This window comes from Orycteropus afer, unplaced genomic scaffold (genome assembly GCF_000298275.1).
Source record: "Orycteropus afer afer isolate SDZICR_OR568_19922 unplaced genomic scaffold, OryAfe1.0 scaffold00123, whole genome shotgun sequence".
Taxonomy (NCBI): domain Eukaryota; kingdom Metazoa; phylum Chordata; class Mammalia; order Tubulidentata; family Orycteropodidae; genus Orycteropus; species Orycteropus afer.
In genome coordinates, this window is record NW_006921710.1 from 3,307,181 (window position 1) to 3,330,524 (window position 23,344).

Here is a 23,344-nt window from a genome sequence, read left to right on the forward strand (position 1 = left end):
GGCTCTGGTGCTACTGTGGGGCCAGAAGCCTTGGCTGCCCCCACTTGCCCTCCCCCCAGTGCCTCCCCAGCACCCAGGCCAGGTGCTCTCACCTCCACTGGGTCCTGCCACATTCTAATGACTCTCTCACTTTGTAACCAAAATCCACCTTTGAGCGTTTAAATCCTGCCGAGCTAGAGAGCCCGCAGGAAAACAATGGTATTTAAACACCTGCCTGTACCTGAAGGGGGGGGGGCACCGGCTTCAAAGCTGCCGAGAACAATGGGAGGGAAAAATAAGGCCAGCCAATAACCACTGAGCCCTCTAAATCCCAAGATGAGTTACAGTGATTAAGAGGTTTAAAAGGAAACAAAACCTTGGAGGGGAGAGGAGGGAGGGGAGAGTTGTGCAGGGTAGGCTCATCCCAGGTAGTTATTTCAAATGTTAACTTTACATTAACATGATGTTCAATCCCCCTGATGTCCAGGTCCCCAAGGATGCCTAGGTCAGCCTCTGGAAGCAGCCTGACCACCCTCAGCCCAGGGGAGCTGTTTGGTATCAAATTAGCAATATGTGAATTTCTCCTATAAGGGAGCAAATTCCTCCTGTAAGGGACAGATAGTAAATATTTCAGGCTCTGCAGGTCATATACCTCTACCACTGGAGTACGAAACCAGCCGCAGGCAACACACAAGTGCGTGAGCGTGGCTGTGTGCCAACGGAACTACTGAGGGGCACTGAAATTTGAATTTCATGTAATTTTTCATCTGTCACAAGATTCTCCTTTTGATTTTTTTCAACCATTTAAAAATGTAAAAACTGTTCTTAGTTCACGGGTTGAACAGAAACCAGCAACAGCTTGGCCCATGGACTGTAGTTTGCTGACCCCTATTACGCAATACTAGCGAGGGATTTGGAGTCAGGAGACATCGATTCCAACTTTGTGACATCAAGTCACCTCACCTGGAAAATGGGGACCCACCCACACGGGTCTGGGCATGTGGTGGGGCTCAGGTCCTATGTCTGCCCTATGTTTTGTGGTTAAGCTCTGACTCATGCCTGGATCTGAGTTCTCGGTCAAGGGAGTCCTTTACCCTTGAGGCAGTTCATGTAGTAGCCACAGGTTCTGTCTGGAGACAGCTTGGCCTGGGTTCCAACCCCAGCTTGGCCGCTTCTGGTTGCATTTCTATGTTTGAGCTATTTTCCCTTCTAAGTCTCAATTTCCTCATCTGTATAAGGAGCTGTGGATCTTCTAGGAAAGTTATGAGGACTCCAAGGGATGGTGCTTGTTGCCCACACAGTGGCTGGAGCCCAGCATGTGCTCATAAAAGTTGGCTGCCATTGTAATGACACCATGATGTTTCCCAGGCCTCGTCAGAGTCATATAGATACAGGGCGAGGGGCAGCCAGACACCTCGGGAGGATGCTCCAAGAACGGGGGTGTCCTGATATCTCCCTTCCTGGCTCCCTCTTCCCCTGCTCTCGACCCCATTTAACCTGCATCTTTTGGGTTCTCCAGGGGGATGGCAATGGGAGGGGCAGGATTGGGGAGGGTGCCGTTTTGTTAGGGAGGGGTGGGCAAAGCTGAAGAACCAGAAGGGGGAGTTGGGGCCGGGGTGGGCAGTTACAGAGGCTTACGCACCGGTGTACACCAGCTCGGCAAATTTCAAGCCCAGGCCTTGTTTGATTTTGCGCACTTCCCGATCCATCGTGAAGGCCTCAATGTCTAAATGAGCGTGGTAAAGGATCGTCCCCGCTGGGGTCTCGTAGATACCTAGCCATTTTTCCAGGCAGGGGGAAACAGAGAGAAAAGAGAGAAACGCATGAAACCCAAACTGTCAGCAAATGACAAAAAAAAAATAATAATAATAATAATAATAATGACTCGTCTGACAGGAGACAAGCCGGTCGGACCCATTCACTCCCAGCTTGCTGCAAAATGCATCTGTCATTATGTTCATGCTGGGGCCACGACAGTCCACTCTGCAGCTTGTGGAGAAAATGTCTAGATGCCCCCCTTTGAAGAAGCCCTCAGACGTTGGAAAATGACAGGGTTTCGGAACAGTTCCCCCCTCCTTCCCAATGTATGCCCACCGGCCCACAGCTGAAAACCTGTAATTAAACCAACCACGGTGGAGCCCAGGCCCCCAAATATCCCTTCGTTCCTTTCACTAGGGAGTCAGGGGAGGGGGACGGCTGTACACACATGCACACGTGTGTACACATGTGCACACATATGCTGGCTTCCGCTGGTGGTTCCCCTGCAGCCGTGTCTCTCCAGAGAAATCCTGATGGCTGGGGCAGCAGAGGGCTTGAGCAATCACCTATATGGACTCCACCATACAGATGGGGAAACTGAGCCTGCCAGGAGGAGGCACTGGCCCCAGGTAGACCTGGGAATGGAATCTCGGTTCCCAGTCCTTGACCCTGTCTCTGGGCAGTGCTGTCCATTGCTTGGTGAATCAATTTGTCATGGGGGCCCAGACCCAGAGGCCTGGGGGCTTTTGCTCAGGTCCTGTCCCCCTCCTCTCAGGCCTAGTTCCTCCATTTGCAAAGCAACCTTCTTGGACCATGTGGTCGCCAAAGTGACAAGGAGGTACCTGGTCCTGGACTGACTATGGGGCTGTGAGGAAGATCCAATTAGCAGCATCACACTACATTTGAGGAACCAGGCACCCAGAAGTGGACTCGGTCAAACTCACACGACTCCAGACTCCATCTTACCCCAGCCTTAGGCAAACCTTCTTTGTGTCCCCTGTTCCAATGAGGAGGGGCAATAACTGCCTGCACTCCACTAAGTCTACCCATAAGGTTCCTTTCTTCCCGTAACATCACAGTGTTACAGTTTCTTCACATAACATCATATATCTTCACATAAAGTTTCTTCACATAACATCGCAACAGAATATTAAAATTTCTTTGCATAACATCACAGTGTTAAAGGGGCACACTTCCAGTTATCCTGGAACTACCGTACTTGTGGCTTTAGAAAAACAAAAATGAGATCATTTCAATGCTGGAGTCCAGCAAAGTTTGTCAGATAGTCCTTCACGTAATGAACCTGGAAGTTTCCTCCTTGGAGAACTCTTCAGTCTCTGATATTTTAGTTTGGGAACCACAGAAATGTCAGAGCTTGCAGGAAAGGCCTTCCAGAATTAACCTGGTTAGTGTTTTCCTGATTTGTAGCTGCAAACCCATCATTATTCAATCACAGTGTTAGGCAGAAACCCAGCACAGAGAAGAGATAGTCAAGACCTTATTGGGGGAGTGGAGGTCCCTTTGCAAACCCTGGGCTCCAATGAACCAAAAAAAAAAAAAAATTAAAAAAACCCCAAACCTACCGTCACTGAGTTGATTCTGACTCATACCAACCCCCATTGGGTTTCTGAAGCGGTAAATCTTTATGGAAGTAGATTGCCCAGTCTTCCTTCCACAGAGTGGCTGGTGGGTTTGAACTGCCAGCCTTCTGGTTAGCAGTCCAATGCCTTAAGCACTGTACCACCAGACCTCCTTATGGGGCTCCACTGAGCAGTCCTTAAATCACCTATCTGGACCAACATGCCATTTTACAGATGGAAAGACTGAGGCCTGGAGAGGGAAGCAACTTGATTCTCTAGCAAACTAGAGAGGAGCCAGGACCAGCCTCTGGCTTTCCCACTTCTGTTCCAGCTTATCTCTCAGGGCTTTTGGCACAAGTGACAGAATTCTCACCAAAGCACGAAAGGAAACATGTAAGTCTGAATGTTGAGGTAGTAGAAGGGAAGTCTTGATTCTTACTGTGGCCTCAAGGTGTTCCCGAGGGAAGAGAACACCTCTGGGGCTTGGCTTTCTCATCTGTAAACCTCTGATATCCTGGTCTCGGGACATGTGTGTGCAAAGCCCCATACCAGGGCTGAAATACAATACTGTGCCACAAAAGAGACCACCCCACATCATTTGGGTGGAACAAAGCTCTTAGGTCATCTCTACTGTTCTGAATTGATTTGTGATCTTTGAATGGAAAATGGCCTCCCCAACAGTAAAACACCAGTGTCCCCAAGGTTATGCACAATACCCAAGCCCTTAACTCCCTGGAGAGCTCCTCAGGGCTTCACGTAGCCTCAGCATTCCTCTTCAAAAGCAGACACAAGAACTCAACACAGAGTCAGGGTCACTCCGTGAGAGGGCAGTGTGGTTCCATAAAGCAGGTCACTCCCGATGGTCCCATGCCATTGAGAAAGACTGAGTGGTTCAGTAGCCTGTTTACAAAGATGGATGTGTGCAGAAGGTTTGGAAATACGAATCTCCAAAATGGCAGAAGTAACAACAATGTTAATGAGTCAAGTTATCAATTATCTTAGAAACTTTATCATCAAGAATAATGTAATTTCCCAAGAGCCACCAAAACCCAGATACTGACAAAGGCCTATTGGCATTCTCATCCTGGCATGCACTAAAAAAAAAACAAGCACACTGCCATTTAATTGGTCCTCATAGTGACCCCTCCTTGGGTTTCTGAAGCAGTATCTCTAGGGAATTAGATTGCCCAATCTTCCTTCCGAGGAATGGCTGGTGGGTTTGAACCGCCAGCCTTCTGATTAGCAGTCAGACGTCTTAGGCACTATGCCACCAGAGCTCCCTGGCACACACTAAGGATTCAATATTTATTGGGTTGAAAACCAGCCCTTCTAATGTGCTTTGCCACATTTTGGAAAACTCCAGAATCTTGCAAACAAACCCATTGTTGTTGAGTCAACTCTAACCAGAGTGGCCCTATAGGAAAGAGTGGCTGCCCCGTGGAGTTTCCAAAGTTGTAAATCTTTACAGAATCACACTGCCCATCTTTCTCCCATGGGCTGGCTGGTAAGTTTGAACTGCCAAGCTTTGAGTTAGCACCTGAGCTCTTAACTAATGCATGATCAGGACTCCATAGAAACTTGCAAAGCTAGTCTTTATATAAAGATAATTGTAACAGTGCCACCCCAGGCCAAGCAAGCCAATGACAGGAGCCCTCCTTGTTTTCAACTCCTGGGGGAAGCAGGCTGCCTCCTGTGGCTGGGCCAGCTGTGGGCCATGGTCCAAGCTGTATTCACAGGGTTGGGGCTTCCAGCTACAAGTCCCACAGCAACTCACACCTTTATACATAGTGGCCAGCTTGCCTTTGCTGTGTGAGCTTAGCTCTTCTCGATGCCCTCTGAGCCCTAGGCAACCTGTGCTACTCTTACATTCTAACTTCCATTGAGATCTGCCTGGAAGGTGAGGATCTGGACCTACCATCTTCCCAGTACAGCATACATACTGATGCTTTTGACTCTAAAACACTTTGGGCCAGCACTACAACATTTCCCAGTAGTCCAGAGGAAGAAGGCAGGCAGTGTGTAAAGCCAGGACACCTGTACTTTCTAAGGAAGAAGGGACATGACTTATCCAAGGTCTCCCTGCCATTGGCCTATCACAGCTCTTCCCAGGAAAGTGAAACTAGAACAGAGAGTGCTTCTTCCTGCCCCCAAACAACCAGCTGTCATGGTGGTCAACCCTCTGAGGCAGCCTCAGGAAGGGCCATGGGCAGCAGCCAGAAAATACACCAGCCCAATTAATATTCCTACTCCTTTTCTTAGAAGATGTTAAAGTTAATTGGGACTGATCAAAAAGCTTGTTTTGGGGTTGCTGCTTTCGTATGTGCCTGTGTGGGTGAGTGTGTGTGTGTACATTTGAGCATTTTAAACATCCCCTCGCTCTTCTCCACAGGGGCAGGGGATACAGATGATTTCTGTGTATTTCTTCTGGAAAAAAATGACTTAAAAAAAAAATCAGTGACAGAAACCTGATGCTAAAAGAGTATGGATTTGGGGCTTTTGACAGTCGGCATACAAACCACTGAGCAAAAAGAAGGAGGAAATGACAGCTGAATCTCGGTGTCGCCATGGAAGAAACAACAGACATCTTTAGAGTGACACGCACAGCGGCTCCAAGTGTCTATTTTCATCTCGCCGTGTTTACAGGAAAAAGACAGAGGTGTCAGCAGTTCTCAGTGGAGCAGCTTCAATCACACCATAATTACTGCCAGGAAGGGGGGGAGGTGGGGAAAGGGGCAAGGAGCTGGGGGGCGGCTGGGTGCGGGTGGGGGTGGGCTACTGGACCAAGGAGGAAGAGGTGGGGACCAAAACAGCTGCTGCAGCTTAAATTCTTCTCTTCTGTTCCTGAGGGTGCCAGGTTAGCTTGGATTGAGCAATTTGGCAGAATTGAGTGGGATCCGACAACGCAGGGGGAGGTTAGGGCACGTGGTCCAGCACTATGAGAGCTCACCTCCACCCCTCACCACCTCCCTAATCTTTCCAAGAGGCTCTGGTCCTTTGAGAAAGCAGTATCCAGAGGAAGGGATTTGGAAAGGCCAGAGGAAGGGGGGTTGGCTGGAGCTCAAGGTCTCCTCTGCTCACGGGTACCAAGGATGGAGGCAGTTATCCTGGCGATAGGGAGGCAGTCAGGGCGGGACTCTAGACATCCTGTTGCCTTGAGGACTCCATCCTGGGGATCGGGGTGGACCTCGGGGGCTGTCTGCCCCAGGCCTCTGGGACTGCAAACTCCTTTGCTTCAAAGGCCTCCTTTTACTCCCCCATCTGGGAATTTTCCATCTGAGCCAAACCTCTAGGAGAGCTGGGCAGGTGGGTGGACAGGTGAGTAACTGGGTGGGTAGCTCTAGTTTCTTGGCCAGAAAGTGGAGGACCAAGGAAGAAGGAAGACGGGAGAGGGTAGAGGTAAGAGAGGGGAGTGGAAAGAAAAGGGTAGGGAGAGGAGGGGAAAGTGGCCAGCAAGGGAGGAGGAAGGAGGAAACGGAAGAGAGAGGGGCAGAGAGTCAGCAGAGGGGGCACAAAGAGAAGGGGCAGGAAGAAAGGGAAGACAGCGAGAGGGGGTGGACCCGAGAGGACCCTGGCAGCGGCAGGCAGAGGGGACACGGGCGGGACAGGGCTGGGAGGCGAGGAGTGAGAAGTCTGGGCCAGAGAGAAGCGGGGAGAAGGTGAGCGGAAGGACACGCGCTGGCTCTTCCCCTGCTCCCCGCTGCCTGCCTTGCCCCCCCTTTTCCTCCCCACTGATTTCATTTACTTCACTTAATTAGCCCCCCTCCAGAGTTAAAAAGATAATATGATAATGACGATGGAACAGCCACAATACTGCAAAAGCTACTCCATCTGCAGCTTCCCCAGCCCCTTGCCCCTCTGACCCCTGGGCCCCAAGTACCACTGACCAGGCCAACCCAGACGTAGCGCACTAACACTACCTGGCTCCCTACCCATACCCCCCCCCCAGAAAAGGAAAAAAAAAAAACCCAAGTCTTTAACGAATTTCAATTACAAGCTTTGTAAAATCAATACAAATGACATTTTTCCCTTGTACACCAAGATACAGACAATAGCATCTTCCTGGCTCTGCCCTCAATATAATTGATGATTAACAGCTTCTCCTATTACTATACACTTAATAAAAACCTCATCATGGGAGAGATCCACCACGCTTCTATAGGAACCCTAATTTATTGCCTCACTCTTTCTCTCTCACCAACTAATTACTTGGGGGTGTGGACATAAAAAAAGAAGACACTACCCTAAAATTAAAAAGCAACTTTCTTCTCCCACCCCCTTATCCCAAGCAAGAGGATGGGCAAGTCAGAACTTCCAGAGGGAGATGGAGAGATCACCTAACTCTGGCCTCTCCTTTGATAGACAAATGGAGTTACAGAGAGGGGAAGCAACTAGCCGAAAGTTACACAGCAAATCTGTGGAGTCAGAATCCTGATTTCTTTCTTAAAAGACTGGACAACTCTCAGACTAAATTCTATGCTTTTAGGGACATCTCCTCCAGAGACACACACAATATCTGGGCAAAATGAACACTGTGTTCCAGGAACCTTTTCCTTGGTGGGTGTTAAGGAGCCACCGGGTCAGAAGAGACTGCTATTCTCATGGCTTTGATCTCCTAAGGTGATAATGCCCCCCATTCTGGGGAAAAAGGCAGTAAGTCCATCATTCAGGCATGGTGCCTGCTATATGGGTCAAGAGCTCTCTACATTTGATCCCCACAACAACCCATTTCACAGATGGAGAAGCTGAGGCTCAGGGAGGCTAAATGCCTTCCCAATGGTGACAGAGTCAAGAATAGGACTCAGGTCTAACACCAAAGCCTTGACCTTCTACACCAGCTCCTTAGTGTGCCTCTCCCAAATCTCTAGGGACTTTGCCCTATCAGACCCCACTCATCACCCAACAGGCCACCCCAGGTGCCTCCTATGCTTCCTGGCCAGTTTCCCTGGAATGCTCCTGTCCCACCTTCTCCACTTCACATCCTACTCCCTGGAGCCTGTTCCACTTTCACCTACTGTAGGAGGCCTTCCCAGAACAGATGGCCCAGTCCAGGTCTTCCCCACTACCTCCTTCATTTCACGTTTCACAGAACAACCAGCCCTTACCTTTCCAATAAGGGAAGGCAAAGAATTAACACCTCACATGTCAACCTTGATCTATAGACAGTGGCCTGCAGCTCTAAGATCACATCTACATTCAAGAGGATACTGCCACAATCGATTAGTGATGCCTGCCATGGGCAGGGGATTGGAGTAACAGTAAGCACCATACTAGGCACCTCTGAGTTTCACTGACAGCCTCCACAGGGCACAGCTGCCTTTGCCTTTTCTTGGCATCCATCTGTGGGCTGACCACTGCTTAAGTATCTCCATTATACACGGAAAAAAAAAAAAAAAAAAAAAAAAGTCATTGCTGTCAAGTCTGTCCTGACTCATAGCAACCCTAGAGGGCAGAATAGAACTGCCTTATAGGGTTTCCAAGGCCATCATCTTACAGAAGCAGAGTACTACATTTTTCTCCTACGGAGCATCTGTTGGGTTTGAACCACAGATTTTTTGGTTAGCAGCCAAGTGCTTTAACCATAGTGCCACCAGGGGCTCCTGTCCATTGTACCAGTTCCTGCTATAATACATGGTTTGAATTTAGGTCTCTCCCATTCCAGAGACCAAGCTCTTAGCCGCTCACTCCTTGTCTCTCCAGGTCTGGGTGTCAGTCCTGGTCCTGTCACTGATGTGCCTGTCTGTGACTTTGAGCGAGTCTTCTCCCCTCCAGGGGCATTGCTTTCCTCATCTGTAAAATGAGGGTGCTAGCCTCTTGGCTCCCCAAGGTCCCTCTGAGCTCTGCCATGAAGGACTTATATTGTGCTGGCTCCCAAGGGCAGGTTTAGACAAAGGGACACTTAATCAGATGTTAATGTGGGGAAGAGACAAAGGTAGACAAGGATAAAAGCGAGCAGCTAATTAGTAAAACTGTTCTAGACAAGGCCTTCCCAAGAGAGTTTCAATTAGCACCGAGGGAGAAAACCACAGGAAGAGGCAAAACACCTCCCTTCCCTCCACCACACACTTTTTAAGATAAACCCTGAACAGGTCAGAGTCAGAGCATCCAACTCCCCCACTCCACCTCTACACCACATTACACTGAGAAAACCAGGGCCCAGAGGTGACAAGTCCATGGTCATTCAGCAAGGCAGGGCAAGCCTGGGATGAGAACCTCAAGCATCCTGCCTCCTGACTACAGCCCTTTCACAGCAGCTGAAATCTGGGGATTATTAGTTCTGTTGGATTTTAGAATCTTAGTAAAAACACCCTGGAGGACAAAGAGCCATAACCATACTTTGGCCTGGGTTTATTTGGTTATCTTTTAAATTGACCCTAAGCAAAGCAATTTGAACACTTGCCAAAACAGGGATACCTCAACCCTACTACCAATATTAAAAAGTTCGGATGTCCAATTCAGGGGACATCTAATTGCTAAAACCTTATGTCCTCTCTCTCAGAGCCCTCGAAGGTTGCAGAGTTGTTTTATCACAAACTGGCAGAGCCACAGAAACCTGACATTGACTTGTATAGATGGGGAAACTGAGTCCTCATCTCTTCTCTCATGAGGAGGGTGATGTAGCCAAGACAACACAGTGAGTAACTGTGGGCTCAGACACAAAAATGACTGATAAAGGGCATCACAGGGCTCTGGTCACTAAGAGAAGACAGAGGCAGCTGTGCGGGGGACCAACTTCCCCTTCTTCCCGCTAGACCCAGCCAGAGGTGGATAAAGGGTGAGGTGGCCTAGCAGACCAGCCAAGGTGGTACCAGTCCATACTGTGGCAGAGGCTGGGCAGAGCCCTGAACCTTTCTTATCCCTGGAACAGGCTTCCAGGTCCTGGCTGCCTCTTGGTGCCCATACAGCTCACAGCACCCATCACTGGCAGGACTCCTGCCTTGCTGGGCCGGCCTCCTCAATTGCAGCATTAATGACCACGAAATCAGCCCTACACGGTCCGCCTCCAAACCTGCTGGCCTGCCTAGGACACAAGAGAGCCTGACCTCTAGGCCTGGCCTGCTGCCTCCCCTTTCCTCAGAGCCCCTCTGGGATATTCCTGGGATCCTCCCAGCAAGCTCTAGGCTCAGCCCTTGAGAAGTCATTGGCAAAAGGTTTGTTATCCTTACTTTACAGGAGGGAAACGGAAGACTGGCGGGTCACTCATGTAGCATGGGAGGAGCAACTTCTGAATGGGACGGGGTCTCGGAGGCCTCTAGGGTCGCTGAGATTGGCATGTCCCCCAGGGTAGGTGAGCAGACTCACCTCGAGACTTCATTCCGATGAAGCGGTTCTCCACGATATCGATGCGGCCCACGCCATGCCTGCCCCTGTGGGAGAGAGAGAACGGTGACTTGGATCAGGTGCTACCACAGGCTTGGCGTCGGGCACCATCCACCCAGGCTGTAGGGCTGCCTCACTGTGCAGCGCCAAGAAGGAGCCCGGCTGTGTTCCCAGAGCCACACGCGGGGGGCAGGCTCCATCTCAGGACCCAAGACTCAGAGTGCATCAAAATCAGGCACCTGGTACAACTGCCCAATGTGTAGGTATGGAAACCGAGGTCCAGAGACTAATTGTCTGGGTTGCACAGTGAGTTCAATTAGCTCCTTCCATTACTTCTCTCTGGTGATTACATAATTCCATTATGTCTGTCTGGTGCCAGCCCCAACCTCCGTGCATCTTCCCTTATATCCTTTGCTTGTTCTCTCAGATCCAGGTGTGGGCCTGGAAGCCCCACCCTCATCGTCCCTAAGGGACTTCCTGGGATTGATGCCTTCCAAGGCTAAGGGATTTAAGTAAGGGCCACCTAGGACTCTCGCATCAAACTAGTCGTCTTGGTCTAGGAGACCCTCCGGGGCTATGGCCAACACTGCCTTAGGGACATAGGCAGCGAGAGGATTCCCCCGTCCTCCGCGGCCTCTCAGCCTCAGGTGGTGACCATTTCTGCAGTTTCCCAGGAGGCTGTGGGGCTGTGGACACTCACGCAACTTCATTGAGGTACATGAAGAGCTCCAAGGACGTGCGGTGGGTGGTGCCATCCTTGACGTTGGTCACCTGCACGGGGACTCCTGCGGCGGGAGGGGAGGGCAGTGGGTCTCTGGGCTGAAGCTTGACAGGGAAGCCCTGCGCCTGCTACCCCGCCCTCTCCTCTCCACCCGAAACGCTTTAAATGGATGTGACAGATATGGACTCCAAATGACTCCTTGAAAAGCCCTGTGCAGGTTGAGGCCTGCTGGGGGGAGAGAAGGGGCGAGAAAGCCCCCCAGAATGAAAGGGAAAATGCAATAAAAACGCTCCCCCCACCCTTCCCATTCTCTTTGCCCCTTTTGCATTTAGGGGCTGTGAAATTGGAACCAGGCCCTGAACTAATTGAATTTCACGCTCCACCATTGTCTTACCCCGGGAGCACCTTCTGTCCCACCAGCTTCAGGAGCTGCCTGGCCGAGGTGCGGCTGGGCGTGCGCGCACACGCACACATACGCACATACACACTCACACAGCCCCCCTACCACGTCTGTCAGGCAGACCCTGCGCCCCCGACCCTGCACCCCAGACCCGCTCATCTCCAACTGATTGATGGGGTGAAATGGTGCCCGCCCCAGCAGGCGAGGTGTTGGAGGCGTCCATGAATCCTGAGACGTCGGGTCTGGGGTGGCAGGAGGGAGGCGGCCACTGCTGGAGGAGGGAAGGGCTGTGTCGAGGGGGGTGGTGGGTGGGTTCGGGGTTGACTTTGAATAGCAAGGGGCACTTTCTCTAGCGGTGTGAAATGAGCAATAAATGTATTAGGGGGCTAACAAGAGAGCTGTAACAGTGACAAAGAAAAGCTGTTCAAAGTTGGCGGCTAATCCCCCACCCATCTGCCCGACTCATTACCATGTAGCGAGCGATCGGGTGCCAATCACGGCTCAATAGCGCCTTTCGAGTCTTTATTAGCCAGGCGCCGCTTGGAGGGGCTTCCCTCAAGGCGCTGTCAGCCTCGCCATTCTTAACCCCCATTTCCAGGGGTTTTATAACTTGGTTGTAAATTGCTATTAAATGTAAGTCTGTCCAATAATGAACCTTAAGCCCCTCTCACCACCCCTCTGCCTCTCCCCTTTCCTTTTCTCTCCCTCCCTGTCCCTATTATAGGCCTTCGCCGGGGCCTTGGATGGGGCCTGCCCGGGAGGGGAGGGACATTGTTGGTGCTGCTGCCGGAGAAAGCCTCTTAGCCTTTAAAATAGTTAATAATTAGATTAAAACTTCAAATAAATTAACTAGAGGATGAATGGGAGGTAGTCAGGGGAGGGCGCCTCCCGTCTATGTTTTTTTCCAGACGGTACCCAAATCATTAAAATGGATCACGTTTCCTCTCTGGCTCAGCCCAAGGGCTGCCTACTGCTGGAGGAAGGGCTGCCAGAGGCCTGTGTCCCGAGACCCTCCACTGCCTCCTGCTTGGCTTCCATCCCCACAGCTCTCCCGGGGCCCGGGGGCACCTGCTGGGAAAGGGAGCCGGTCTTGTCACCTAGGCCTGTCTCAATCCATCTTCTCAGAGGTGAGGCCCAGGGGGTCTCCCACACCTGCTAATGAGGTCAGACAGCATGGGCATCGGATGGACTTAGAGCTACAGCTGTCTTTAGGGGTCTCAGACCAAGGTCCCTTTGGCCCTGAGTGGTGAGAAATCCCAGGATTTGAGCAGATGGAGGGGAGAGGTGAAGATGCCCACCAGCTTGGCCAGGCTCTTGGCAAAGGCCTCTCTTTCCCCATCCCCAGTGTCACTAAGATGCTGAACAGGGTTCTGCAGAGCTTCCAGACTAAGACAGACTAGGAGGAAAGGCTTCGGAAAATCAGCCTGTGGAAACGCTATGGATCACAGGGTCTGATCCACAGCTGGTTGTGGAGATGTCACAGCACCAGGCAGTGTGTCATTCCATTGCGCACGGGGCCCCCATGAGTTGGGGCCGACTTGGCTAACAACGACACTGCAGAACACAAGCTGGGCACTTATGAGCTCATTTTATAGATGAGTAGGCCCAGTGGAGGGACATCGCTGGCTGAGGTCTCACCAGCGTGAGGGAGACAGTGTTCTGAACCCCTGGCCTCTCTGGGAGCCCTCTCTCTCTCTGCCCCTGCTGCGGCTTGAGAAGCTGCTTTTTAGGTTGGGAGGCCTGTCTCCTTGCCTGCACTTGGGATGCTCTCTTGCCTCCTCTCAGCTCCTGCTCAGCCTCTGAGGCTGTGATCCAGAACCACCTGCTCCAGGAAGCCTTCCTCATCTCCCTCTGCAGCCTCCTGGGAAGGTCCTCCTCAACTCCCAAGCCTTCACCCTGAGCCTGAGCCTGCTCTTCTTGTTGTTACCGGGCACCCCTTCCCTCCTCCAGGGCAAGAGATGCTATCTCAGGGTGTCCCTCATGCCTGGCTCAGGGCTGGAACTCAGGCCAACAACCGCTTCTTATGGACGCAGTGGAGATGAGGAGGAAAATGGGATGCCCACCCTTGCCGAGGGGAGTGGGAGTGGATGTAGCTTTGAAACCGGGGTTGGAGGGTGAGGCAGTGAGCAGCTAACTTGGGACTAGTTTAGGCTGTCATTGTAGGATCAGAGGAGTCATGGGGACTGGCTTTTAAAGACTCGCCACTTGCTGAGCTTGTCCTTGGTGCCATGGCTCTTTGCAGGGCCCTGCTGAGCTCATTCTACAAATAAGCGTGCAAACACGAGGCAGTGGGCACTCTTTTATCCCCAGTTCACACAGGAGAAAAACTGGGGTCCAAGAAGGCTGAGTGACTTCCCCAATGCCCCACAGCTGGCAAGTAGCTGCTCAGGGTCTGGAACACACCCACTGCAGACCTTGTGCTCATGAACCAATGTGATGAAGAGTTGAGAGCTCCTCCACTTTCCTCCTGAGTTTGGATGTTTCCAAGGACCACAAAGTCCAGGACAGGGGCCGGCTGGGGTCCCTTAGACACTGTCTGAGCGCCAGCTTTCAGAAATGCAGGAGGGGTGCACAGGATCCCGGGCAGGAATGGGAAAGGAACTAGGATCCCAATCATCAATGTCTTTGAATCCCAAAGGGTGGAAACATACCTTTCTTGAACTGGATCTCAAGGATGTCAGGGCTGTTGGGGGCTTTGGCTGGGTCCTGGGTCTTTGTGTAGAGACCTGGAGGTGCTTGGTTCTGACAAAAGACAAAGAGGGGTTGGAGAACGGGGTGCTGAAGCCAAGTGTCCCCTGCCAGTTCCTGCCCCGCCTCCAGCAGGCATCGGCCCCCATCCCAGGATCAGGGGGCTGCTGGCTCGTCCCCACCAGCTGCCAGGTCCAACAGGCCCTCTAGTCCCCAGCCCCCAGCCAGCCCTGCTTGCCAGGGGCCTGGGAAACAAAGGGCTCAAGAAATCAGACAATTTTTCCCCTCAACTTGATCTCATCTTTTTCTTTGACGCCCCCACAGCTGGAGGTAGAATAGCAGGAAAGGAACAAGTCAGGCAGGAAAAAGTGTGACTTTGGAGGAGCGAGGCGGCTTTCCACGGGCTTCCTGGGAGCTGGCCCGCACGTTCTCGCAAGTGCCGGGAATTGGGGTTTATTCTGCACTGACCGCAAAGCTAATGACTACGCGTGACCCCAGCAGGTGCTCTGGCGAGCAGAGCCGTCCTCGGGGTCCTTGAGGTTAATACTCACAGAGAGAAAAGAGAAGAGCAAAGCAAAAACCCATTTGAAAACACATCAACCTTTATGTGTATTTTTTTCTTGGGCGTGTTGGAAAACGGGCCTCATCTTGAAGCAGCGGCGGAGGCACGTTTGCTGCCTGGCACTCTCAAAATTCCCTCCCACCTCTGGAGGCTCCCCTAGACTGTGGCTTGGACACTTGTCACTGTGGGGAGAAGGGCCCCCTAGGCCTGATGGCTCAAGTGCCTCCTGTGGGCACCCACGGCCTAGCTGTCCTTACCCACCTGCCCACCCTGGGCACTGCAGTCCCTCGTGTCTTCTATTCAAGTCCTTGCAAACATTCACATGCCACTGTCCATCTGCCGGTCCTTTTGAGCTCTGAGCTATCCTGTTTGGTAAGAAAGGCTATACTGCTATTACCCCATCTACAGGTGCCACAATTGAGGCTGAGGGAAAGTGACTGCAGCTGCAACTGTGAAATCGGTGCAGGCGTGAACCACATCCACTTGTTCCCCACTCAGTCCCTAGCACCTAGCACAAGGCAGGGAACATACAAGGCCCTTCACAAACATGTGTTGAATTTCAGAGCAGTGGAAAATGCCGCCCAAGCTAGGAGTCAAGGCCCCAGGCCATGGAGTCCAGGAAAGTTGCTTTCTCTCTGAGTCTCAGTTTTCACATTGGTAAAACAGGGAAAATAACAACTGCCCTTGACTATCTCACAAGTCAAGTGAATGGATCCTTTTCGTATCTTTCATTTGTCATGAAAAACACACAAGAAGATGCAGAGAAAGTCTGGTGGCCGATTCTGAGGCCTCCCCTCCCTGGAAGGGGCAGGGCCATTGCAAAGTCCTCCCATCGCTCACCTGTGGTCGCTCTGCCTGTCAGCTCGCGCCTAGGGTGACCAACCATCCCAGATTGCCCAGGAAAGCCCTGTGGAACCCTTAGTCCCAGGCAAACTGGGACCATTGATCCTTTAGCTCAGTCTCTGCCCTGAGCGCTGATGGGGGCCTGTTATGGAGCCCCCTTCTGCTATCCCCAATGTGCTGTGTGACTTGTGGCTAGCATCCCTTCGTCTGTTTCCACCTGTGAGGTGGGAACAACAGCCCTGAGCCAACCTCAAAGACAGAGACCCAAAGAGCTAGAAGGGTCCTTAAGGGGCCCCAGCTTGATGCCTTCATTTTGCAGATATGAAACCAAAGCCTGAGAAGCAGTTTGTCCAAATCACACCTCACATCAGCAACACTGTGGAAGCTGGCCTTGGGGCCTCTAGACTTCCAGTCTGGTGGGCTTTCCGAAATATCATATTGTTCCTCAGCTGCTTTAAGTAACTGGGGGCTGAGAAGCAGTGTGAGGGGTACAGCCAGAGAGTCTGCATCATTAACCATCAGGCTCCCTAAGCCCCTCTGGGCTCTGCCAACAACCTGGGCACAGACAGGCCTGAGGACCCATTTTCAGTCAGAGCCCATGTGAACAAGGCTTGGGACCACTGCTGGGTGGCTGGCAAGACTCCATAGTCCTTCCCTGCCAGCCTGGGACTCCCCATTAGTCTCTTTGTTGTTGTTATATGCCGTCGAGTCGCATCCGACTCATAGCGACCCCTCCTTGGGTTTCCGAGGCAGTATCACCACGGAAGTAGATTGCCCCATCTTCCTTCCGAGGAGTGGCCGGTGGGTTTGAACCGCCAGCCTCTGGTTAGCAGTCAAGTGCCTTAGGCACTGTGCTACCAGAAGGTTCTCCAGTGGACCCCTCACTGGGGTAGTCTGAAGACCTTCCACCCCTCCCATCTCCACCTGCTCTGTGCCTGCCCGCCCATTCCCAATTTTGTGCTAGTCACTTTCTCCTGCCATACTCTTTTTTTTTCCCTAAAAAAATCATATTTATTTTCTTGTTGTTGAGAAAATACCAGCAAAACAGACATCAACAGTGTCTCCGTGTACAATTCAGGGACACCAATGACATTCCTCAAGTTGGGCAACCATTCTCACCCTCCTTTTCTGAGTTGTTCCTCCCTCATCATCATAAACTCACTGCCCCCTAAGGTTCCTATAATCCTTGTGGCTCTTACAGTTTGACCCCATACAGACAGTTCTTAAAAGAGCATAAAGCTCAAAGCAGATCTTTCTCATTCGTTAAGCTAAACTATAGTTCAGTCATAAAATGACTTCGGGGGAGTCATTACTGCTTAATTGAGCCCACTCCAAAAAAAAAGCAGAAGGATGAGGTTTGCACTTGGAAGGAGGTGGGAAGACTTGGAAGACGCAAGTCCCCAGACTCTACAGTGGCAGTCGGAAGCAGCTGGCAAGGGGCTTCCAATGCCCTGGCAGGCACCTGACAGAACCGATTAAATAAAATAACTAAATAGAAATAAAATGACATTTGCTTTGCATTCTGAGGTGGCTCAGTGCCTGCCTCTTTTTACTCTCCCTCCTAAAAGCCCAGTTCAAATGACAAATAGTTTGTTGCTGAGTATCAATGCCATCTATTTATCCATCCCAGCGGGAGGGCTCACTTCCAATGTCATCTTTGGTTGAAGGGGGGTGTGGGGGGGAAGAGAGTGAAGAAAAAGAGAGAGAGAGAGAGAGAGTTGGGGGGTGAGGGGAGAGGACGAAAGAAAGCATGAAACAGGGCCCGAGAAGAAGAAATTGGAAGCAAATGGCCCATGAACTAAACCATGATGTAGAGGCATGATCGATGCTGCAAATGGTTTATTCATCCATCAGATATGGAGGGGCCGGCGACTGAATGAACTCTTTCACTGTGGGCCGTATGAAGTTAAAGCAAGTAAATTTCTATCTTTCTTCGCATTAGCTGCCTCATTGCCCTTCAATCAGCCCTCATGGAGGCAGAAAATGGCCCAGCCATCTGCCTTCAAACCCTCCCTTTGGCAGGTCTCAGGGCTTTTTTTTGGAGAGGGGGAGGAGGCCTTGTTTCCCTTACGCTGTCTCCCTGAGCTCCTCCCGAGGGGGTCAGGGCTGCTCAGGCTGGTGCTTCTCCCCCACGGAGCAAGAGGCGCTCCGGGCCCCTGGATGCTGCCTCCTGGTTCCTAGGACGCTAGAGCTGCCATCAGAGAACATGGACTCCAAGAGGGGCAAGGGTGGGTCTGGGGTTTGGCCTCTGGACACGAGCTCCAGGGAGCCCCATGCTTAGGCCAACTAGACCAGCTAGGGGCTGGTGCAGACCCCTGCCCCAAAGCAGGGCAGGCTGGGAGGCCAGGGCCAGAGTGGCTGGAGCTGGGGTGCTTCTCAGCAGAGAGGAGTTGCCCCTCTACCCACACTCAGCATAGCCTCTCCCTGGGGAGATGAGAGCAGTCCTTGAGGGAACCCTAGCCTCTTCCCTCCAAAAGAATTTTAACTGGGCTAAGGAGGAGGATGGTAGGACTCCAGGCTCCATGGTTGAGGTTTTGCTCTGTGCTAGGGACAGCTAGTCTTTAGATGCACATTTATTTTATCCTTAGTTGCCCAGGAGGGAAGTGCTCTGGTTTTCCCATTTTGTGCATGGGGAAGCAGATGATCAGGGAGGCCTGGTAGCTTTCCCAAGGTTGCACAGCAATAAGAAACAGCTGAGATTCAGACTCAGGTTTCCTGTCTCTGGGACCTGAGTATTAAACACTATCCCTCCTGCCTTCCTAGTCTCAAGTCTAGAGTGGCAGAGTCCTTAATAAAGAAACTCTCTAGCACTTACTTAGCCACAGAATACTCTTGAAGACAGGAGGCCTGAAAAAGGAAAGGACCTGCCGTGGTCACAAAAGTCTACTTGAAGCCATAGCCTTTTAGCACTGCCTGAGGGATGATGGCTGCCCTGGCCTTAGCTTTGCTCCCCTAGTCCTGACATAGTCTGTTCTCTGGGTATCTCTTCTCAAGCAAGTAGAGGGGCCTCGGCTGCTGGGAGAGGGGTGATGTGCAGCTTCCCAGGATGTTTGGGGCCAGCAGGATGCCCTGCCGCCAAGTCATCTGTGCCTATGAACCTCCCCAACCTCCCTGGGTGCTGACTGACTGGATAATTAGGGGTGGCTGGCCTGAGTGTCACAGGGTCAGCAGAGCATGAACTGGAAAAACTTGTGGCCAGCAGGCAGCAGCCCCGTGGGGCCCATCAGCCCCAGGGGGTAAGGGTGCGGGACTCTCCTGAGTGACACTTTAAGGTAGAGCGGGTGAGTGGGAAGGAAGGTGGGGGCCTGCTGGTTTCTCTGGGGCTGTAGGCAGTGGGGGAACCACAGAGGCAAGACACCAGCTTCCTAGACAGGGTGACCTGGCACCACCCTGCTTCCTCACTGAGCAGCTGGCGTACTGGGTGAGTCACTTCTCTGGGCCCCGGTTTGATCACCCCACACTGAGGCACCCCACACAGCCAAGGAAACGCTGTCCCCGCTCTCACTCAAACCACTCAGCATCCTCCCTTCCAGCTGGTCTTCTTGGTGGCCCAGGCCCAGCTGCCAAGACCCCTCACAGCACACTTCTTCCCTAACATCAGATAACAGCTCCCCCAGCGCCCAAACCAGTCAGGGGTGTGGGGCTGAGCCAGAGAACTGAGACATTTTCCCTCAGGGACAGAGAGATTTTTGCTCTTCTCATGATAGATTTCACCCTGCCTTCCCCCACCACACCTCCCGTGGTGGGTAGGGGGAGACACAGAGAGAAACCCCCCGGGGAGAAGAACCCTCAACTTCAAACAGGGCCTGGCTGGGCCGGCCTGGGAGGCTGGGGACTAGAGACAGGAGCTCAGGGCAGGCTGCTGAGGATGCAGGGCAGAGGCCCAGACAAATGGGTCCTGAGGCTCTAATCTGTGCCACTACCCTCACCCCCCATGATAATCGCGGCAGCGGGCCTGGGAGCTGGTGGGCACAGGCTGGGTGCCTCCCACAAGTATCTCATCTGCCTAATTGCTTCTTTATTGTCTCACAATGACACTGTCTCCCTCTATGCTGCCCTGAAATATTTCCTTTCCCTATTCATCCCAACAGCAATTAGAAACAGAACGTGAGGGAGGGGGTCTTAAAACGCAGTGTGGAGAGGGCAGGAGAAGGGGGGGCAGTGCTGTGGGGCGGGATGGGGAACACAGGCAGGGCTTGGCCACAGGCAGGGCTTGGCCCCAGCCCCACACCCAGCCCCCCGCCCCGTGAAATTTCAAATTAGGCAACAAATGAATCAGACAGCATTGGAACAGGGCAGGGCTACCACCAAAGACTGCCAGTGCAAAGGATGTGGAGGATTACCTTGGGATTCTCCAGGATTCCAGCCTCATAGCTGTTGGGGGAAGAGGAAGAAGAAAAACAGAGAATCAGTAGGGGAGGGACACAGTGATGCCCCCTACACCTCTAATCGTGTTGGCCTTCCCTCTGCCAACGCAACGGCTGCCAATCCTATTTGGAACATTCTGGGCCCAACCTAGTTGGCAGCTTCAGGTTGCAAATAAGAGGTCAAGGCATTTCCCTCAGTCTTCTGGGGCACAGGGCAAGGGCTTCATCCCTGGGGTGGCAGGTCTGCTCTCACGCACCAATAAGGTCATGAGACCTTCACACATGCTGTTGCCTTGAAGGCTCTTTCCCGTGACCTGGCCAATCCCTCTTCTTCCTTGATGCCTTAGCTCAAGTTCCACTTTCCCAGAGAAGCCTTCCCTGACACCCCCTTGACAAGACCACGTCCCCATGATCTTCTTCCTAGCACACCACATCACCCCCCATGGCACTCAGGGCAACTGCAATGACAGCAGTGACTGAATTATGTGAGTAGTAGTTCCACATCTGTCTTCCCCAAGGTTCCACAAGGGCAGGGACCCCGTGTGTCAGGCTACAACCACATCCTGGTGCCAACACAGCACTCAGGCAAGTGCTCACCAAGGTTGGTTTCTGCTGAGCAAGCACATTATGGACAGAAGGATGGACAGGTGGGCAGAGCATCATACCTGATGTGCATGAGGTTCTCGTCCATGCTCCACGGGTTCTTGGGGGTGACTGGGACAGGGATTCCATGTTGCTGCAGGCAAAAGTCAACACAGGGCAGGCCTGAGGCAGCTTGAAGCCAACATGAGAGTCAGATCCAGCTGCCTTTTTTTTCCCCAAGGTTGAAGACAGTCCCAAACTCTGGTCCCATTCAGGGAAGACCCTGGACAACCTCCTGGTCTCTCCAATCCACACTGGGCTTCCTGGTGAGGCAGTGACAGCCTCATTGCTAGATATGGCCACTCAGAAACTTTAAGACCATGTTGTGGGGCAGATGACTGACCTCAAAGGTTCATTCCAGAAAATTCTATGGGTCAGCTCCAGCTCACTGATCCTTACTACAACCCTGTGAGCTAGGGCTGGACCCAGGATGGGAACCAAGGCTCCTGCTACCAGAACTCACAAGGGGTCATTAATGTTTCCCCAGTGAAAGAATGAATGCCCATGAGAGCTTCTAGCTCAGGGCACTTGCTTACTGTCCATGGCCAAGCACTTCCTGGCCTAGCACAATGGCCACACACATCACCCTTCAGACCCTACAAAGAGAACAGCCCAGAAGGATCCTTCCATGTTCATCATACTCGGTTCTGATTATGTTTTGCCTCCCAGATGATACGATCCATTGTAAAAAGAGAAAACCCATCCCGCCCCATCCAAATGCCTGGGCTCTTAAGGCTGTTGGTGACCACTTTGATGGCCCACTTTATTCAGTCTTTTTTGGGGAAAGATGAGGCTGGTTGCCTTGGAAACCAGGGCCAGCCTCACTAACACTTGATGAAAATCAAGTGCATCCATGACTTTCCTCCAAGACTGGAGTCCCCCTACCGAACCCACTGGGCTCTCCTCCCCACATTCAACGGTACAAAAACCAGTTGCTGTGGAGTCGATTCCGACTCACAGTGAGCCCATGTGTGCGGTGCAGAACTGTGCCCCAGAGCGTTGGCAGGTGTGACCTTTCAAAAGCAGGTCACCAGGCCTTTCTGAGGTGACTCTGGGTGGATTCGAAGTGTCAGCCTTTTGATTAGTAGCAGGATGCTTAACCATTTGTACCACCCAGGGACTGCTTAATGGGAAAACAAGTAGTTAGTTGGCCCAGTTGGGGGCCTTTAAACCAAGCCCCCTTTCAGACCCAGTGGTCCTGGGCCCACAGCCAGCCCTGAACCCAATAGCCTTCACTGGACTCAGACCCACTGCCCCCTCCTGATGAGCCTCCATCTGGCTCTCATGCCCTCTACTCTTAGATTCCAGAAAGGTGCTCTGGTGGCATAGTGGAGAAGGCATTTGGCTGCTAACTAGAAGGTCAGCAGTTCAAACCCACCAGCCACTCTATGGAAGGCAGATGGGGCAATCTACTTCTGTAAAGATTTATAGTCTCAGAAACCCAATGGGGGTTGCTATGAATTGGAGTCAACTTGATGGCTGTGAGTTGGGTTTTTTTTTTTTTTTTTTAGATTCCAGAGGCCTCCTGTGGGAACTGCTGTGTTTCCTTCATTGCAACTTTAAAATTTCAAAATAAATTAGGCTAAAGCCCTTTAAGGCTTTTTTGTTTGTTTTAAGCTTTAGCTGGAGACTAATTAAAAAAAAAAAAAAAAAAGCCCACAATTATCCAGAATATGTATATTCTTCATTTAAATTGCACAGACAAATGAGACCACTGCACTTAGAGGCTGCCCCATATTGGGGGTCTCTTAAGGGGCCAAGAATTTCCCAGAGTAAAACACCCCTCCCTCCCTGCTCTCTGTGGGCAGAGTTTGCCAAGTGTGTGGATGAAGGTGCTGTGCGAGGCGGACCATGATCACCCAGCAGAAACGGCTGTCCTCACAGCTTGTGTAGCAGCTGGGGGGCTGAGAACCACAGTCACTGAGGTCCCCTGGGGCTTTCGGGTTTGGGGGCATGTGCGTGCATGCACATGTGCGTGTGTGTAAACATCCTTGCCTCATCTCTTTTCCAAATGGCATCCACCCAGGAGCAGTAAAAGGAGAAAGAGGGAAAAGAAAAGAAGTGGAGAACAGGACAGACAACCCCTCCTCAGCAGGCAAGACATAGATGCCAACAGCGGTAACAATCCCAAAACCAAAGACATGTTGATTTCTCAATCCTCCTGAGCCCTGAGCTCCAACTCACAAACTCTTTGTAGCTAAGGACAGAAAATAAAACCATCTCCAGTATGAGCCCACCTGCTTGTCAGCTCCCCCTTTATACTGTAGCTTTTCTGTTTGTTTTGTTTTTTAAAATTAACTGTGATGACGATGAGAAGGATGGGTTTCTCCCTTGGACTGTGGCGTTAGCGGGAAATGGAAAGCAGAGCTGTTGTTGTTATGTGCTGTCGAGTCGGACCTGACGCATAGCGACCCCTCCTTGGGTTTCCGAGGCGGTATCACTGCGGAAGTAGATTGCCCCATCTTCCTTCCGAGGAGTGGCTGGTGG

At 51.8% G+C, this 23,344-nt stretch overlaps 1 protein-coding gene across 1 annotated transcript in view; it reads right to left on the reverse strand.

Annotated features, from left to right (window-relative positions):
• ASS1 (argininosuccinate synthase 1) overlaps nucleotides 1-23,344 on the reverse strand; it is a 60,690-nt gene that overhangs the window by 12,622 nt on the left and 24,724 nt on the right. Inside the window, exons 8-13 of the mRNA XM_042781460.1 lie at nucleotides 20,881-20,951; nucleotides 20,192-20,222; nucleotides 14,407-14,497; nucleotides 11,335-11,419; nucleotides 10,617-10,681; nucleotides 1,622-1,753 (exon numbers count right to left, since the gene is read on the reverse strand). Of these exons, the coding sequence (XP_042637394.1) occupies nucleotides 1,622-1,753; nucleotides 10,617-10,681; nucleotides 11,335-11,419; nucleotides 14,407-14,497; nucleotides 20,192-20,222; nucleotides 20,881-20,951 (475 nt within the window). The remainder of the gene's footprint in view (nucleotides 1-1,621; nucleotides 1,754-10,616; nucleotides 10,682-11,334; nucleotides 11,420-14,406; nucleotides 14,498-20,191; nucleotides 20,223-20,880; nucleotides 20,952-23,344) is intronic.